At 42.5% G+C, this 16,199-nt stretch overlaps 1 protein-coding gene across 2 annotated transcripts in view; it reads left to right on the forward strand.

The window, feature by feature from the left end:
• The window catches only part of mrtfba (myocardin related transcription factor Ba), a 30,059-nt gene extending 15,118 nt beyond the window's left edge, over positions 1–14,941 (forward strand). Inside the window, exons 3-17 of one of the 2 annotated variants that reach the window (XM_061755236.1) lie at positions 136–385; positions 4,084–4,149; positions 4,313–4,368; positions 4,453–4,528; positions 4,703–4,864; positions 4,995–5,158; positions 5,238–5,381; positions 5,471–5,718; positions 6,055–6,220; positions 6,933–7,994; positions 8,336–8,458; positions 8,577–8,711; positions 9,944–10,078; positions 10,180–10,240; positions 11,005–14,941. In XM_061755236.1, coding sequence (XP_061611220.1) covers positions 235–385; positions 4,084–4,149; positions 4,313–4,368; positions 4,453–4,528; positions 4,703–4,864; positions 4,995–5,158; positions 5,238–5,381; positions 5,471–5,718; positions 6,055–6,220; positions 6,933–7,994; positions 8,336–8,458; positions 8,577–8,711; positions 9,944–10,078; positions 10,180–10,240; positions 11,005–11,519 — 3,264 coding nt within the window. In that variant the 5' untranslated portion in view covers positions 136–234 and the 3' untranslated portion in view covers positions 11,520–14,941. The remainder of the gene's footprint in view (positions 1–135; positions 386–4,083; positions 4,150–4,312; positions 4,369–4,452; positions 4,529–4,702; positions 4,865–4,994; positions 5,159–5,237; positions 5,382–5,470; positions 5,719–6,054; positions 6,221–6,932; positions 7,995–8,335; positions 8,459–8,576; positions 8,712–9,943; positions 10,079–10,179; positions 10,241–11,004) is intronic. The other variant, XM_061755237.1, reaches the window with a different exon arrangement.
• Positions 14,942–16,199: the final 1,258 nt, after the last annotated feature.

Raw genomic sequence — 16,199 nt, forward strand, 5'->3', positions numbered from 1 at the left:
TCATACCAACAGAATGATGATAATGATTCTGAAGTGCTCAGATGTTCCTCAAGAACCTACAAGAATGTCTTAATTCTTGCAAGATTTTCTATGCGAGACAATTTATTCTTTCCCCTTTTTCTTGTTTTTTAACAGGTAGCAACCACACTCAACCTGAAGGACGGTGACCTGTTGTATATACTTGTTGCGTGCCTGGGACACCTCGAACAGCCCCAAGTTCTCTCCTGAAGCTGGATGGAGCCCCAGGCTTCCCAGGGGCTCCTTGGGGCAGAAGGGATGTGTCTGCTGGTGCCCAGTCCCCAGAGTGAAGGAGTGACCCATGAAATGGAGGAGTTGTCACTGCAGCCCACCCAGAATCTGCTGCCGCTCAATGAACGCAAAAACGGTGAAGTTACTAACCTGAGTGTGCATGCATGGACAGAATCATTAAGTGGGCCATTATGTTGAAAGAGTGCAGGAATTTTTTGGGACTCATGGTCAGTAATTAACTTGTCACATCTTGGTAACAAATGCGGAAATCACGCAGTGAGTTGAAACGAGTCCTTCACTAGTGTCCAGAGATGAATGCATGGTAGTGTTGTAGTAAAGTTTATTGCCTTCTTCATAAAATACCGTAATTTCTCATGTATAATGCACATTTTCCCCCAAAAAATTGTCAAAAGTCAATAGTGCACATTATACATAGGTATAGGGGAAAATGAAAAAAAAACGTTCACATTTTATAAATGTATGCCGCCATCTATAGGTTATGAGAAAGGTGTACACTTTCATTATAATATGCCACTCCCCCCCAGAGGTTATGAGAGGTGTACACTTTCATTCTAATATGCCACTGCCCCCCAGAGGTTATGAAAAAGGTGTTGCCTACACTTTGATTCCAATATGACAGGGGTACGTCTGACTGCATATATGTACAGTTGTGCTCATAAGTTTACATACGCAGGCAGAATTTGTGAAATGTTTTTTTTAAATACGACTGATGACTGAGCAACAGCGATCATTAATTTCTTTATGGTTATGTTTTGTTTCATGATAATGGATTTCTGAAATGCTTGACAGAATCCCATTAAAATACAATTGAATGTGTTTTGCCTGGTCCTTCGTTTTCTTTAAAGAATTGTACCCATCTTACAAATTCTGCCTGGGTAATCAAACATGAGCACAACTGTGTGTTTTCTCATTTACTCACTAAAAGTAGGGCCGTGAATTTCAAAGTAAGAGCAAGTAAATAAAAAAAGTATTACATGTTCAAATAAGGTGCTTCACGTCAGAATAATTCTTTGGAAAAAATTAACAAAATACAGATAATGTTTTGATCATATTGTTAGAAGCAAAATCATGCATTGTAAAAAGGCATTTTACATATGTAGAAGGGTTTTCCAGAATTTTGAGGTCAACTTTGGGGGTGCGTAATATACATGGGTGCGCATTATACGCGAGAAATAACTGTACATAGTTGGTAAAGCTTGTCACCACATGTAGTCCCGTGTTAAATTGCTTTTCTTTGTAATACCAGCTCATGGTAGATTCATTGAACATTGTTGGAGTATGATACTGTAAGTTTGTCAAAATTCAGTTTACAACTGGAAAGAAAGAACAGTCAATATTTCTCGTTATATGCCAACCATTAATAAATCTCTCCATATCTTTTGGAGGGACCCTGATTGTACTTCCCAAGAAAACTGAGATAGCATGATATCAAAGTGCGGTTGTTTCGCTAACCACACAGCGATGGGTTGGTCATGACAGTCAAGGTTGGATTTCAACTCGTGATTGTTAAATTATATACTGCACAAGCTTTAATCTCAATCAACACACTAGTTTATCAGGGGAATGCAGGGTGTAGGACTATATGCTGTGCATGGTTGCTGAGTTCTGCAAGAGACCCCAGTTAAACGTCTTGGCGGTGGAAAGGGTTCTGTGGAATGTCAACTGTAGTAGTGCTCACTCATCATTTGGGCTTTTGTCATTTCCCCTCCAGTGAGAACACGCGCACACACACTTCATGCTTTCCACCATATGATCCATCACTAGCACTGGGCCAACCACAGAGCCCCTTTAATATATTGCCCCTAATGCCCAGATGTAAATCTGCCCGCCATCATTCCTGTGTCGGAGACACTTCAGTTGCACTAGGCACGTAGTTGCAGGAAGTGGAGGGAGTGCTGGAATGCTGCTCAGTCAGCAGAGTAGCAAACAGTCACTCAGATCTTGTTGTGGCTAAGATTAAGCCCGGTTTATATTTGTGTAACCATAATTAATATTCCAGTGACTTGCTTTAGGGAAAATGTCGTTTATTGATTCAATAAATTTCTTAGTGTTACAGATTAAGCTCAATTTTCTTTTATGTTATACAGACAGTAATTTTAAATTGTATTAAGAATACCCTAATAATTCTTCTTTGACCTGCCAATAGTGATTGTTTGTCTCTCTAAACAGCTCACCTACCCAATTGCGTCAATTCTCGTCATGTGTTTGTCAAGTTGACTGGAAGTGTCTGTGATTCACCCAAACCAAATGTGTCGCTGCGTGCTGTTCTTGATTGCATTGTTTTTGCCAGTTGATCATGCAGATTCTCAGCAACCGTAATAGCCCACTTTGTGCAGTAGAAATGTTTCCTGCAGCAGATCGATGCAGATTTCTATACTTTTACGAGTGCAAGATGCAGTTGCCAGGCAAGCTTGACCCCCCCCCCAAAAAAAAAAATAAAAATAAAAAAAACACTTTACCATAAATGTCAAGGTGATACAAGTTTTAGCAAACTGGGTAGGACACCAATGGCTATATACCAACGGGACCTTTTCTAGATGCGGCACACCCTATGAAGCTGATCACAGCCGCTTTGTTGTACACTGCTAAAAATACATGCCCTGTCTATTTTCGACAGGGGACTCATTACACTACACAGCAGAGCAGATGAAGATGGGCAGGGAGTCTTCCATTTAACTTTCATAATGAGGCACTCCATCATGTGATCATTTATTATGCCATCATTACAAGCACCAAGAATAATCTAAGCCTATCTGTGTGATGCACAAGCTCCAGAGTTGGTGTACCAAACAGTTAAACCATTTCTCTAGAACAAAAATGATACTGATGATTTAATTTATTCTCTTATGTAATAATTCACATTTACAGTGTTATCATTTTTATCACACATCCACCAAAAATACATATGTAAAGTCAAATCCTATGGGATGCAGTGAAGGACTGATGTATGAGATACACAGTGCAGCCCAACCGTTGGCTGTTCAGTACCTTGTTCACTGACACTACAGTATGGGTGAGACAAATATTTTGTTTATCCAGGTAAGACAATTGTGAACATATTCTCACTTGCAATGTCGACTTTGCTGGAGACAGCAGAGTAACAAAATTGTGATATATCGATTTATTTATTTTTTTATGATACAGTATCTCAAGCATCAGCATCAATTGTAGAGAATTTTGCTGCGATGAAAACAAAGTGTGAATCTCAAATCTCTGTTTTGCCATCACTGCATATCAAAAGGAATATGCAAATTGTTTAATTTACAGTTATGATAATATAGTATCATTCAGTTTTTTTTGTGGTTACTTTCCACTCTTGCACCAGGAATGCAAACTTTCACAGCACTTACAACCAGTCCCTATTTCAATATCTTTAGCCAGTAGCGCTTGATGTAAACCCTCATTGGTGTGCTAGACATTATACCATATAGAAAAAGTTTTTTAGATTTACAGTTCAATCAGTGAGTCAATCACTGGAGACTTGACTCGTTTTGTTCCTCCTGTGTCTTCATTTTGAGTTTTTGGAGAGGCTCTTTTCTGCCCCAGTGCACAAAGCAAGGTCCATTAAGTCATCCTTGGGTGAATTTGGGCTAGACAAATATGACCATCAAGAACCGTTGGAATGGACTAGCGTGAATATTATGAAAACTGCCCTATATTGCAATATAGTGTTGGTTTGTGTCAGTTGGGTTGTGGCTTCTTTGAGGTTTCCACTTTTGTTTTCATTTCAAATCATGTGTATCCCTTTTTGGTCTTGTTCTTCTTTGGTGAGTTTGTCTTTTTTGGGTTATAATATTGTATTTTTCCTACCAGTGCTGCAGTTGAGACTTCAGCAAAGACGAACTCGGGAGCAGTTGGTGGATCAGGGCATCATGCCACGTGAGTAACAACGCTCGTCAGTTGGACATCAATCTAAGGAGTGTGTGTTTGTGTGGGAGCTTACCTAATACTGACAACTGTGATGATTTGCATGTTAGCCTTTATTTTTTAGTGGGGGTTCATTGTTTGGGAATAATGTTGGACCAAATTGTGTTCTGTTTAGCGCTAAAGAGCCCGGCTGCGTTCCATGGGCAGATTCGCAGCTTGGAGAGAGCCAGGGTATGCTGCACAGTTTGAAAATAATTTGGGGGGGAAAAAATCATAAGCTCTGAAAGATTTTGTCTCTTATGTGACTCTCCTCAGACTGAGAATTTTCTTAAGCATAAGATCCGCAGTCGTCCAGAGAGAGCAGAACTGGTCAGGATGCATATCTTGCAAGGCAAGTATAGTGTACATTTTATATCCATGTTTGGTTTTTGTTGTCCCCCCTAAACCCAAGATAAAATTGCTCCGCTGACCTCTGCACTAGACACTTGATAGTAAATGGATGTTTCCCTAACTAAAACTACTTACACGCTTTTATGTATACTTAATCTGTGATGTTTTCCTCCAGAGACTGGAGCTGAGCCATCACTGCAGGCCACCCAGATGAAATTGAAAAGGGCTCGGCTGGCTGACAACCTGAATGAAAAAATAGCCCAGAGACCCGGTCCCATGGAGCTAGTTGAGAAGAACATATTGCCTGTGGATTCCAACCTTAAAGAGGCCTTAATAGGTGAGATCAGAAATAGTACCAAACAGCAATCCGATTCAGGATCACAGGGAAAAAATATTTGCATCAACAGTTAATTGGAACTATGCTGCTCTGTGAAGCTTGTTGTCTCTTCATGGTTTCTTGGTAATAGGGCAGGTGAACTATCCGAAGGTCATGGATGAGGACAGTAGTGATGCCTTGTCCCCGGAGCAGCCTGCCAGCCAGGAGTCTCTGAGCTCTCTGCCCTCACCTGGGGACATCAAATGGCAAGAACCTCCCTCGCCAGCCCTACCTCCTCCAGGCCCCATTTTGAAGGTCAGATAGAGTAATACCAGTGCTGCTATCTGTCCTCAAAAAGTTTAATAAATGTCTGTACTTTTGTCCAATTCATCAGTCCCCCTCAGCTGCTACACAATCCACGACAGACTTGATGAGGGTGATCGTTACTAATGAGCAGCCTACAAGCCGCCCAGCCATTTCTCATGCTCAACCAGTCACTACAGTTGCTTCCTCTAAGCCAGGCCCAACCTTGGTGAAAGTGCGTGTAATAAGGTTTCTTCTTCTGATTGTCTTTTTATCTGAAATCTTTATGGCACAGTTAAATGTTTTGGTGCCCTTCCCCTACAGCAAAGCCAGCACAAGATGCCCTCTGAGAAGATCCGCAGTAAGAAAGGTAAAGATGCCAAACCCAGAGTGAAAAAGCTGAAGTACCACCAGTATGTTCCACCAGACCAGAAGCAAGAGCCCAGTGAGGCCCCAATGGACTCCTCCTATGCCCGACTTTTGCAGCAACAGCAGCTTTTCCTGCAACTGCAAATCCTCAGCCAGCAACAGCAACACTACAACTATCAGACTATATTACCAGCCCCACTCAAGTATGTTTCTGTAATAACCAAAAACAATACTTCATATCACACCAGGGACAGGCCAGGTCCCAATTCTTCAGTTTTCATAGTTGTAAAAACTACTACACATAGGCATCTTTTGAGAAACCATTTTAAGCCTCTATTTCTGCGGTAGGGATATTTACAACTGTAAAGTGATAGCCACACAGCTGGTTTTAACAGTCTAAAAATGGAAAATGGGACATCTTTTTTTTTTGTTTTTTTTAACTTCTCCTTTTTCTGTCTTTCATCCTGTTTCAGCGTTTCAAATTTTACTGTTTGCTGTGATGATGATAACTTTTTTTTTTTTTTTTTTCCTTTGTGTAGGCCTGTGGCAGAACGCCAGAGCAGCAATGCCAGCGGTATACCGGCCTCCATTGTGGTTTCTTTGCCCACTGCACCTCCACTGCCCCCAATGCCTCTGGCCCGGCAGAACAACTCATTATCAAACCGCAAGCCCGGAGTCTTGCCTGCCAACTTGGAGGAGATGAAGGTACTTAAACTTCATGAAGTGACCTCACAAAAGCGCCACTTTCAAAGCATGCCAGGGACTTTTAAACTATATTGTCATTTTATGAAAGGGAGGGTGTCTTATATTAAAACAATCTGTATAAATATAGGAAGCCATTGAGCAGACATACTTACCTACCCCAACATCATGCGCAATAAAACTCAGCTATCCATTTTCTTTACCGCTTGTTCTCAGGATCGTGATTGAGCTGCAGCGTGTACCAACTAACTTTGGCCGAGAGGTGGGGTACACCATGGACTGGTCGCCAGTCAATCACAGGGCAGATAGACAAACAACCATTCACACTCGCGTAGGGTCTTTAATTAACCTAACATGCTTGTTTTTCTAGATTGGGATTAAGCCGGAGTACCCGGAGAAAACCCACACAAGCACGGGCCGTACATATAAACTTCATACAAGAAGGCCTGTGCTTAAATTTGAACCCAGAACCTCTCAACTGGGAGGAAGATATGCTAACCAGTGTTTCGACATGCTGCCCTTAAGAAACCCAATCCAAGAAAACTAATATTTTATAGCTAGCAGGGTTTTGCAATTACGACACCCATCGACATCCACATAACGGTAGTGCTAAGTGTTATTCTAGGTACCAATAATTAAGAACATTCAATCAATGCTGACACTTTGAGCTGATATATCATTGGCTTGAGCTAGTTTTCCATGATTTCTCTTCTAGGTGGCCGAGCTAAAATTGGAGCTAAAACTGCGTGGCCTCCCTGTGTCAGGAACTAAAACAGATCTGATCGAAAAGCTGAAGCCCTTCCAGGATCTTCCCAGCTCCTCAGCTCCCAACACTATTCCCACACCTGCCACTACCACACTCACTGCCATCCCCATGGAGACTACCACTACCAGCCCTGCCATTGTCCATCCACCCCAGCAGGGAGCTTCTGAAAACATGAGTGCCACACCTCCAGTCTCCCCTGTTCCCAACGATCCATTCACCCTCCACCAGGATGCCAGCATGTCTGAAGTTAATTATGAAATACAGTTAGTATACTCAGGCTCAAGAAGGCCAGGCTCCTCAGCTCTCCCAACCTTGCCCGTGCCAGAGAAGGACAGAAGGCTCCATGAGAAAGAGCGGCAAATTGAAGAGTTGATGAGGAAGCTTGAACAGGAGCAGAAGTTGGTGGAAGAACTCAAAATGCAGCTGGAGGTGGAAAAGAGGAGTCAGAGCAGCTATACCGATTCTACCACCATAGGCCCCAAGCTCACTACAGTTTCATGTTCCATGAACCCTGTTTCCACAGTCCTGAACGCAAACACTGTAAAACCAGAGAAAACAGTCTTGACAAACTGCTCTCCAACTTCCATTCCTAATTCTATCCTGGGCTCCCAGACTCTAACAAATCCACTGCAAACTGTGGTCAAGTTGGAGGATGTGACTGTTTCTTCTGGAAAGCCAATGCAGCTGCAATCCCAAACACAGCTCATCACCCAAACCCAGGCCCAAGTAAGCACTAGTCCACAGCTTCTCTGCCATTCCCAGAGAAGCCCCAAACTCAAGACCCAACCACAGTCTCAACCCAACACCCCCAGCTTGCAGCAGTTCCTCATCAGCCATCCCGGCGGGGTGTCCCAGGTGCTCAGGCAACGCCAAACCTTGTTAACCACAACTGGACAACCTCCAACTCTGCTGACAGCAAGTGGCCATACTGGAACTCAGATCCTGCTGCCTATGTCACTACCTAACAACCCCACCGCCATCAAGCTCCCAAGCACAACCGTCAACCTGCAAGTAAGAAGAGAGCACAAATGCTTAAACCATGTCCCCAGTTCAGTTTAGCTCACTTTGAAATGGTTTAAAATGGGTTTCCACCGTAATGTGTGTAAGTTAAATGGTGATAGTTGTATCTGCTATGTAAATGGTGTTCTACATCATACACGGTTAATGCATTATAACCTGCCCAACACAGATGAACCACCCTTTAGCTACTGTACCACGTAGATCGGTGACAGATTGCAGACAGATAAGTTGTTTGTTTTGGAAGCACTCAAGAAATTTCCTTTTTCTTTTTTAAGCAAAGAAACCTAAAAATGTACAGCACCAAACTAAACTTGTTTTTCCCTTCATCTCAGCCTGTCCTTCAGGCTACTGCCTCAAATCCAGGCCTCGTCCCAGCCTCTATTTCTCAGCTGCAGAGCACCAAGATGGAGATGTCCCCTAACCAGCAGTTAGCCAATCACAACTCATTGCTGCAGGTTAGACACGCCTCAAAACAAGTTGCACATCAAGCATTGCTTTCTGGAAATTTTTTTTTTTTTTTAAATCTAGTATTTGTCATTCCAGTTGAAATGTTGTTCTTGACAATGCTTACAGACTTTGACTATGTGCAATAATACAACTGACATGGAGAACCACACTCGACTCGAGATAAATCCCCAGTGTTTTCTGAGGAGCTCCCCAGACAGAAGGGCCTCGCCCAACCACGTCAGCAATGGGCCGCTCAATAAGGTATCTGCAGTTATCCAACTTTTATTTGCTTGTATTATTTAAATAGATAGCAATGAAGGACTTCCATACCTTTATGGCGTTACTATAAATATGGAAGAAAGGGACTGAGCCCTGCCTCAACTATAGGAAAAAAATGCGAGTAATTGAAGCGTATTGGCATATATTAATAGTTTAAGCCGTAGATATACTGTACCACAAAATATCCCCAAAACTTCCATATTTCAAACTCATCTTACCACATTACTCTTAAAAATAGTTGGCTTACAGATGATTTGATTTATGGACTTGTGGTTAAAGAAGCTAGCCTGTATGTCGCCTTCACAACCTGTAAAAGTAGCATGATTCGGTATTCGTTTTTTCAAGCCAATTCGCAAATTAATCCGAATTGGCATTGTTCATTTGTTCCTAGCACTACTTGACACCAATTACTACTTTCATATTAACTTTGGCACCATATTAAGGGTACATTAATAGCTGAGAATACTGTCGGTTCCACAGAAAATGTTTACCTAATAGCGAACTTGGGTTCACTGTATTTCTTTACTTTTACTCAGTGTCTTTTGCTTCTATGAAATGTGATATGAAAATCCAAGTTATTATTAGTGCCCTTGTTTATTTTAAAGACAAATCAACTGCCTTTTTGGTGGCCTTTCCAAATGCATTCATTTTACTGATTCCAAACACCACCCCCTCAAAACTCACTCAGTAGGGCCCACCTGTAAAGTTAGAAACAATTAGCCCTGACACCGATTTCAATGATCGACGCAAAATTTGGTGGAAATGTCCATCATAAGAGGACTCAAGTCTCAATGTCCCATGCATGAAGTTGAACAGGACCTTTTGGTTTGAAGCAGCCATTTTGGGTGTATACTAAGGTTTTATACTTCTTAGAGAAACTCCTACTAGGAAATCCGCCCAAATGAGCCCCAATCAGAAGTATCCTGGATAGATGGCGGACACTATATTGCAGAGCTGTTTTGCCTATGCCATCTAATTTGGGGGGAGCGTTTTGAATTGAATTTCTTAATTGAGTTCTTTATTCGAATGTGAAAAAAAATAAAAAAGCAGAAAAACAAGATTAGAACAAAGAAAAAATGTAAGTTTACCTTTTTGAAAAGGAGTAGGAAAAAGTAAAAGTTTGATGATTGTGACTATTCATCGCTTTTGCAGCTTCAATAATAATAATTATTATTATTATGCTAAAAATATAGTTTGTTTTTCTTTACGTCAAGTCTTCCTCTCCACAGCCCACCTTCATCCTCCAGCCTACGTCTCTTCTATCTCAGCCTCCCAAGACACGAGAGCCTCCTCGCTATGAGGAGGCTGTCAAACAGACCCGCAACTTGCATGTTAACAATGTTTCACAGGTTAGACTCCCCTCCACACAAACACGCACACACTATTCACACCATGCGTGAACCTATGTCAAGTCCCCCCTCCCCCCAAAAAATATATTTTGTCTTTGCAGGTTGCCACAGCAACAAGTCAGCAGATGGATGACTTGTTTGACATTCTCATACAGAGTGGAGGTAAGGAGGCTCTCAGTGAGTTATTCATTTACTTTTGCGGGAGTAGCAATTAATGAAGTAGCATGGCGTGAGAAGTTTAAAAAAAAAAACAGTGGTACCTTGACTTACGAGTGCCCAAACTCCTGAGTTTTTCTAGTTAAGAGCTGTTGGCTTGGTCTTTTTTTGTGCTGCTGCTAGAGTTAAAAAGGTCATACAAAATAAAAACACTCACAAGCATATCATATATCAACCTAGCCCGACGTACAGTATGGCTAATGCACCCACTCACATCAATATGGAACAAAGGAAAGTAAGGAGCAACATTTAGCTTCACTTTCTATAACCCGTAGCTAAAAAGGGCACCGCAAAGAAATTTGGGAAGCTGCAGCAAGCACCATGAGAGCTCTGGGCTGTCTACAACACCGAGACTGTCACTGTGCGGTACATTTAGTCAGCGAATTGCCCATCTTTTGCACATCTGCATAGGTTGACTTTCATGTCACTCAAGCAGAGCACACCCGCCTTTTAAAAAGCTTGTGTAGAGTGTGTGGTTGGCGACTTCATGTGGACAAATAAATACCTGTAACACATTTGAATTGCATTTATGAAATTAATATCAATAATAAAGTAAATAATTAGTCGCTACTTGGCGAAATTCGTCTGTTGTGGAGGTTTTCTGGAACGGAAGGTACCCCTGTACCTCAAGTGACTTAAGGCCTCAAAGAAGTCCTCATTTAAGATGTTTTCTGTGTTTAATCCCTTTGCCCCATTTGACCGTTCTTTAGAAATCACTCCATTTATCCAGCACAACCCTGAAGTCTCTGTCACCAAGACCCAGCCGGTCACTGCCAACATCACCACCCTTCCGGTCAACACCGTCCTCTCCAGACACCCTCCTCAGATCCAGGTGGCTCCTCCTCCAATCTTGAGTCTGGCCATCGACCCCAGCCTGCCTAACATCTCCTCACTACCCACCGACAACCAGTTGGAGGCCTTTCTGGAGAGGACGCTGGCCGACACACCGGCGGCATCCGACCCTCGCACCCGGGGCCTGATGGAGGAACTGCAGGCACAGCTGATGGACCATCAGCCTTACTCGCCCATGGATACATCTGACCTGTCCTTCTGTGACTCCTCCTCCCCGCATTCCTCTTTCAATATGGGTCTGTCTGATCCAGCGCTGGACAACATGGAGTGGCTGGACGTCACCATGCCACCAGGTCCCGGCGGGGCTCTCACGCCGCTCGGGATCCCGACAGACTTCCTGGACACACATGACCTGCAACTGCACTGGGACTGACGAATGAATATGAGAAGAGCTGGGGAAAAGTAGCTGAGAAGGAGCGCACTAAAGGAAAACCGAGATCCCGAAATATACCCCACCATACCACTACACAGGCAGTGCACTGATTCACAGGGAATGACAAGCAGGAGATAGTACAGCTTTAAATGATGTCACTTGTAGTATTATGATTGGAGGGGGAAAGTAAGCGATAACGACTGTTTCGCCGTCTGATGTCACGATTGTTTAGCGAGGTAAATAGAATTTGAAACCAAAGGAAATCTGGTAGCAAGGACTTTTTGTACATAATACGTCCTCCAGGATCTCTAGGCCTGGCTCATCATATCCATTGCAGGATTATCAAGCAGCAGCCGTAACGATGGCTGCTGTATAAAAATGAAGTCGTTCTAACACGACGACAGTCTTCCTGACCCATCCTGCATGTTTGCCGACTTATCAAATGTGACTTGTTACACTGTTATGACGCTGATGAACTGATTGCGGTGGAGGTAGGATGCTATGAAAAGCAGTTTGAGCATTTATTCGATACCCTTGATATCCAGCTTAAAGCCCAGTAGTAGTATGTTCGTTGTCCTCACTAGTAAGACAATTCAGCACACCAGTAGAGTTAATGTTATCTTACTAGTAAAGATTTTTTTCAATAAATGCTCAAAAGGCTTTATGGAAATTCATATGAGCGTTTATTCAATGTCAAGGATATGATTGAAAATTGTCTTAAAATAAGTACAGTAAGACGTTTCCAGTAGAAATAAGATAAATTCACCAAGTAAGATTTTGTGTTTTTGCAGTGTAATACTGAGGACAAAGCGCATACTAGAACATGGACCTTAAGGATATCGAATAAATGCTCAAGCGGCTTTCCATAGGAGTCCTCTCTGACCACACGGGAGCTATGCATCGAAGAGGTGTGGAGTCGGTCGCCTCAAAACTACGCTTAATGTGAACTTCGCATATCACAAGTTGCTCCAAAACGATCAACATTGATTGTGATCAGTGCCGCTCGGGATCACGAGGCTGATCGTCTTTTAGAGATTTGCCGTTGGGTCTCTTGTTTTTGAATGTATTCTGCAGATTTGACAAAAAAGAGATTTTACTCGTAATGCCGGCAGCTATTGTGACGAACAATTGGGGAAAGGGAACAAATACCAATCGCACTCTTTCAGTCGGTGTGGCTTACGACTGAAAAAACACTTCAATTAACAATTGATTAACAGTAGGGTTGAAGACAGCCAATTTTGCTGCTGTCTTTTATTATCATGACTAATGTCAATTATTCATTGTCCTGCATGTGCTACGGTGCATCGTCTTCCCGTCTTTCTGCATGTGTGTCGTCTTTCCGTCTCCGTGTGCATGATTGTCCTCAAGTCTCGGCGTGTCAACAAAACGTGCTACCACGATCAAATCGTTTTCGAATGAGTAACAAAAGGCTTCTAACGACTTTTCTTGGCTATTTGTGGTCCAAACATGTACTGACCCCCTGAGAGGTGTCAGCAAAGAGGGCTCTGCTATTTTTAAACCTTGTCTGTGTCATATATGCAAAATAGCGAGCCGCTCTCGTCCACATCTTCAGTTCAGTGCGGAGTTCCAGTTTGAATCTGCTTCTTTCCCTCATCTCGTACCACTTGTTCTGTTCTTACGTCCGTGACCACTAGAGGGCGTCACCACGCTTGGTTTTCAACTGCAGCATTCCAAAGGATTTGAATTATGTTGTCGGCTGGATTTACACTGAGCGCGCAATTCTGATTTAATGTGTTTTTTTATTTTTATGTATATTTCAAGTGACACACATCAGATATGGCTGTGTTTACGTTGACATGAAGCAACCCGCCCACATTGCACGTGTACAACTCCACAAGTGTCAAAACCTGGCAGTGACAACACTGAATTGAACAATAATACATAAAAAATACAAATATTAAACATCACATACAGTTAAGATGGCCTGGGCTGATTTAAATGATGCCATGGATTTGATTGTCAGATCCCCCCCCCCCCCCCCCCACACACACACACACATTTTTTTGCTCTTGAAGCTGCCATGACACACATCCAAATTGTCTCACATGAGCAAAAAAACAAAAAACAAATCTGATTTGGTGTCACGTGAACCACGCAGTGTAAAACCAGTTTATTTCAAAATGCTAAATAACCGAGAGCTTTTTGTCAGTGCTGTAGCCACACAGTGACGCACACTCATGTCTGCGTCTGTGTGTATGTATGAAAGTGCACAAAAGCCAGCAATACCTGGAAAAGGTTTGAGCCAAACTCAACTTTAGACCCCGTTTGTTCCACATCTGTGCACAAACAAACATGAGTTGAAGCAGTTTGGTGGCGATCTACTTGTGTTAACTCTGTATTGTGAGGCCATCTTGTATTTTTCTCTCCCCACATTACTGAGCGTTAAATCCTCGGGGCTAGGTTATCCTTTTTGGTTTTATATTAATATCTGTTTGCTTTGAATGCTCTATGCCCCCCCCCCCCCCCCAAAAAAAAAAAAAGCGTTTGGATATATTATCACTTGTTTTTTATATATATATATATATATATATATATATATATATATATATATATATATAGAGGCGGCACGGTGGCCGACTGGTTAGAGTGTCAGCCTCACAGTTCTGAGGTGCGGGGTTCAATCCCCGTCCCCGCCTGTGTGGAGTTTGCATGTTCTCCCCGTGCCTGCGTGGGTTTTCTCCGGGCACTCCGGTTTCCTCCCACATCCCAAAAACATGCATTAATTGGAGACTCTAAATTCCCCGTAGGCATGAGTGCGAATGGTTGTTTGTTTCCATGTGCCCTGCGATTGGCTGGCAACCAGTTCAGGGTGTACCCCGCCTCCTGCCCGATGACAGCTGGGATAGGCTCCAGCACGCCCGCGACCCTAGTGAGGAAAACCGGCTCAGAAAATGGATGGATATATATATATATATATGTTTTGTCATATCAGACCTCTCGGCTGCAGTTGTGCAGGCGATCGGACTCTCACTGGCCAGTTGAGGACAGCTCGTGCTGTAGTGATGACAGCTGCTCCTTTTCTTGATGTACTGTACTTGAATGCAGACTCACGCGACACTCAAAATCCCTTCATATCAGAACGCTTCTTACAGACTGCACATTTTATTGCCGTGCTAACATTTTGAGATTTTCAAGCTAAGTGCAAACTATTAAGGGATGTTAAACTAAGCACAAGTGAGGTTCTGGCCCTTCTGCAGCCGATCCCTTCATTGTAGCTTTTGGTCCCTCTTCTCCCATTGCCTCTTGTTGTTCGTAGGCCATATGTTTTGCACATTATGTACATATTTATATAGATGTAATTCATATTTTTATACATGTGTGACTTCCACGGGCTCTCTATTTTGTAAATACTCAAAGTTGTATGACTTTTATGTGACAATAAAAATCTGGTGTACTATGAACGGATCGTTGTCAACTGGGAGTTTGTTGCCTTCTACTAACTGGGTTCTGCCTTAAAAACCACAAGCTGTATCAGAAGCACTTTACAAAAACTCAAACTGTACAAAATCCTACTAAGGTCAAGGTCAGTGCTGAGAAAAAAAAAGAAAAGTAATAGTTACAGACTCACAAGACGAGTAGTAATACGGTATTACCAGAATATATTTCTGGTAATACCGGGGAATATAATTCCCCGGGCGCTTCAGCTGCCCCCTGCTCCAGTGTGTTCCACTAACATGTGTATGTGTTCACTGTGATGGGTTAAATGCAGAGAACAAATTTCGTGTGCATGCATGCATGCATGTTCATGACAATAAAAGATGATTCTTCTTCTTCTTCTTCTTTTTATGACTAAAATAGCCTCTTTGTTTTGATTTGGACTTTGATTTTTGATTACTTCTAAATCGAGACATAAGCAGCTGATCTCAGGCATTTTTTTTGTGTGTGTGGAAATTTATAATATATACAGTGGGACAAAAAAGTATTTAGTCAGCCACCAGTTCTCCCATTTATGATGAGAGAGACCTGTAATTTTTAATGTAGGTTTACCTTACCTATGAGGTACAAAATGAGGAAAAAAATCCACGAAATAAAATTATCAGATTTTTAATGAATTGGTAAATTCCTCTGTAAAGTAAGTATTTGGTCACCTACAAACGAGCAAGATTTCTGGCTCTCAAAGAACCTGTAACTTCTTCTTTTAGAGGCTCCTCTGTCCTCCACTCGTTACCTGTATTAATGGCACCTCTTTGAACTTGTTATCAGTATAAAAGACACCTGTCCACAACCTCAAACAGTCACACTCCAAACTCCAGTATGGCCAAGACCAAAGAGCTTGTCAAAGGACACCAGAAACAAAATTGTAGACCTGCACCAGCCTGGGAAGACTGAATCTGCAATAGGTAAGCAGCTTGGTGTGAAGAAATCAACTGTGGGAGCAATTATTAGAAAATGGAAGACATACAAGACCACTGATAATCTCCCTCGATCTGGGGCTCCACACAAGATCTCACCCCGTGGGGTCAAAAGGATCACAAGAACTGTGAGCAAAAATCCCAGAACCGCATGGGGGGGACCTAGTGAATGACCCTCAGAGAGCTGGGACCAAAGTAACAAAGGCTCCCATCAGTAACACACTACGCCGCCAAGGACTCAAATCCTGCAGTGCCAGATGTGTCCCCCTGCTTAAGCCAGTACATGTCCAGGCCCGTCTGAAGTTTG

The sequence above is a fragment of the Phyllopteryx taeniolatus genome, chromosome 19, assembly GCF_024500385.1.
Source record: "Phyllopteryx taeniolatus isolate TA_2022b chromosome 19, UOR_Ptae_1.2, whole genome shotgun sequence".
Taxonomy (NCBI): Eukaryota; Metazoa; Chordata; class Actinopteri; order Syngnathiformes; family Syngnathidae; genus Phyllopteryx; species Phyllopteryx taeniolatus.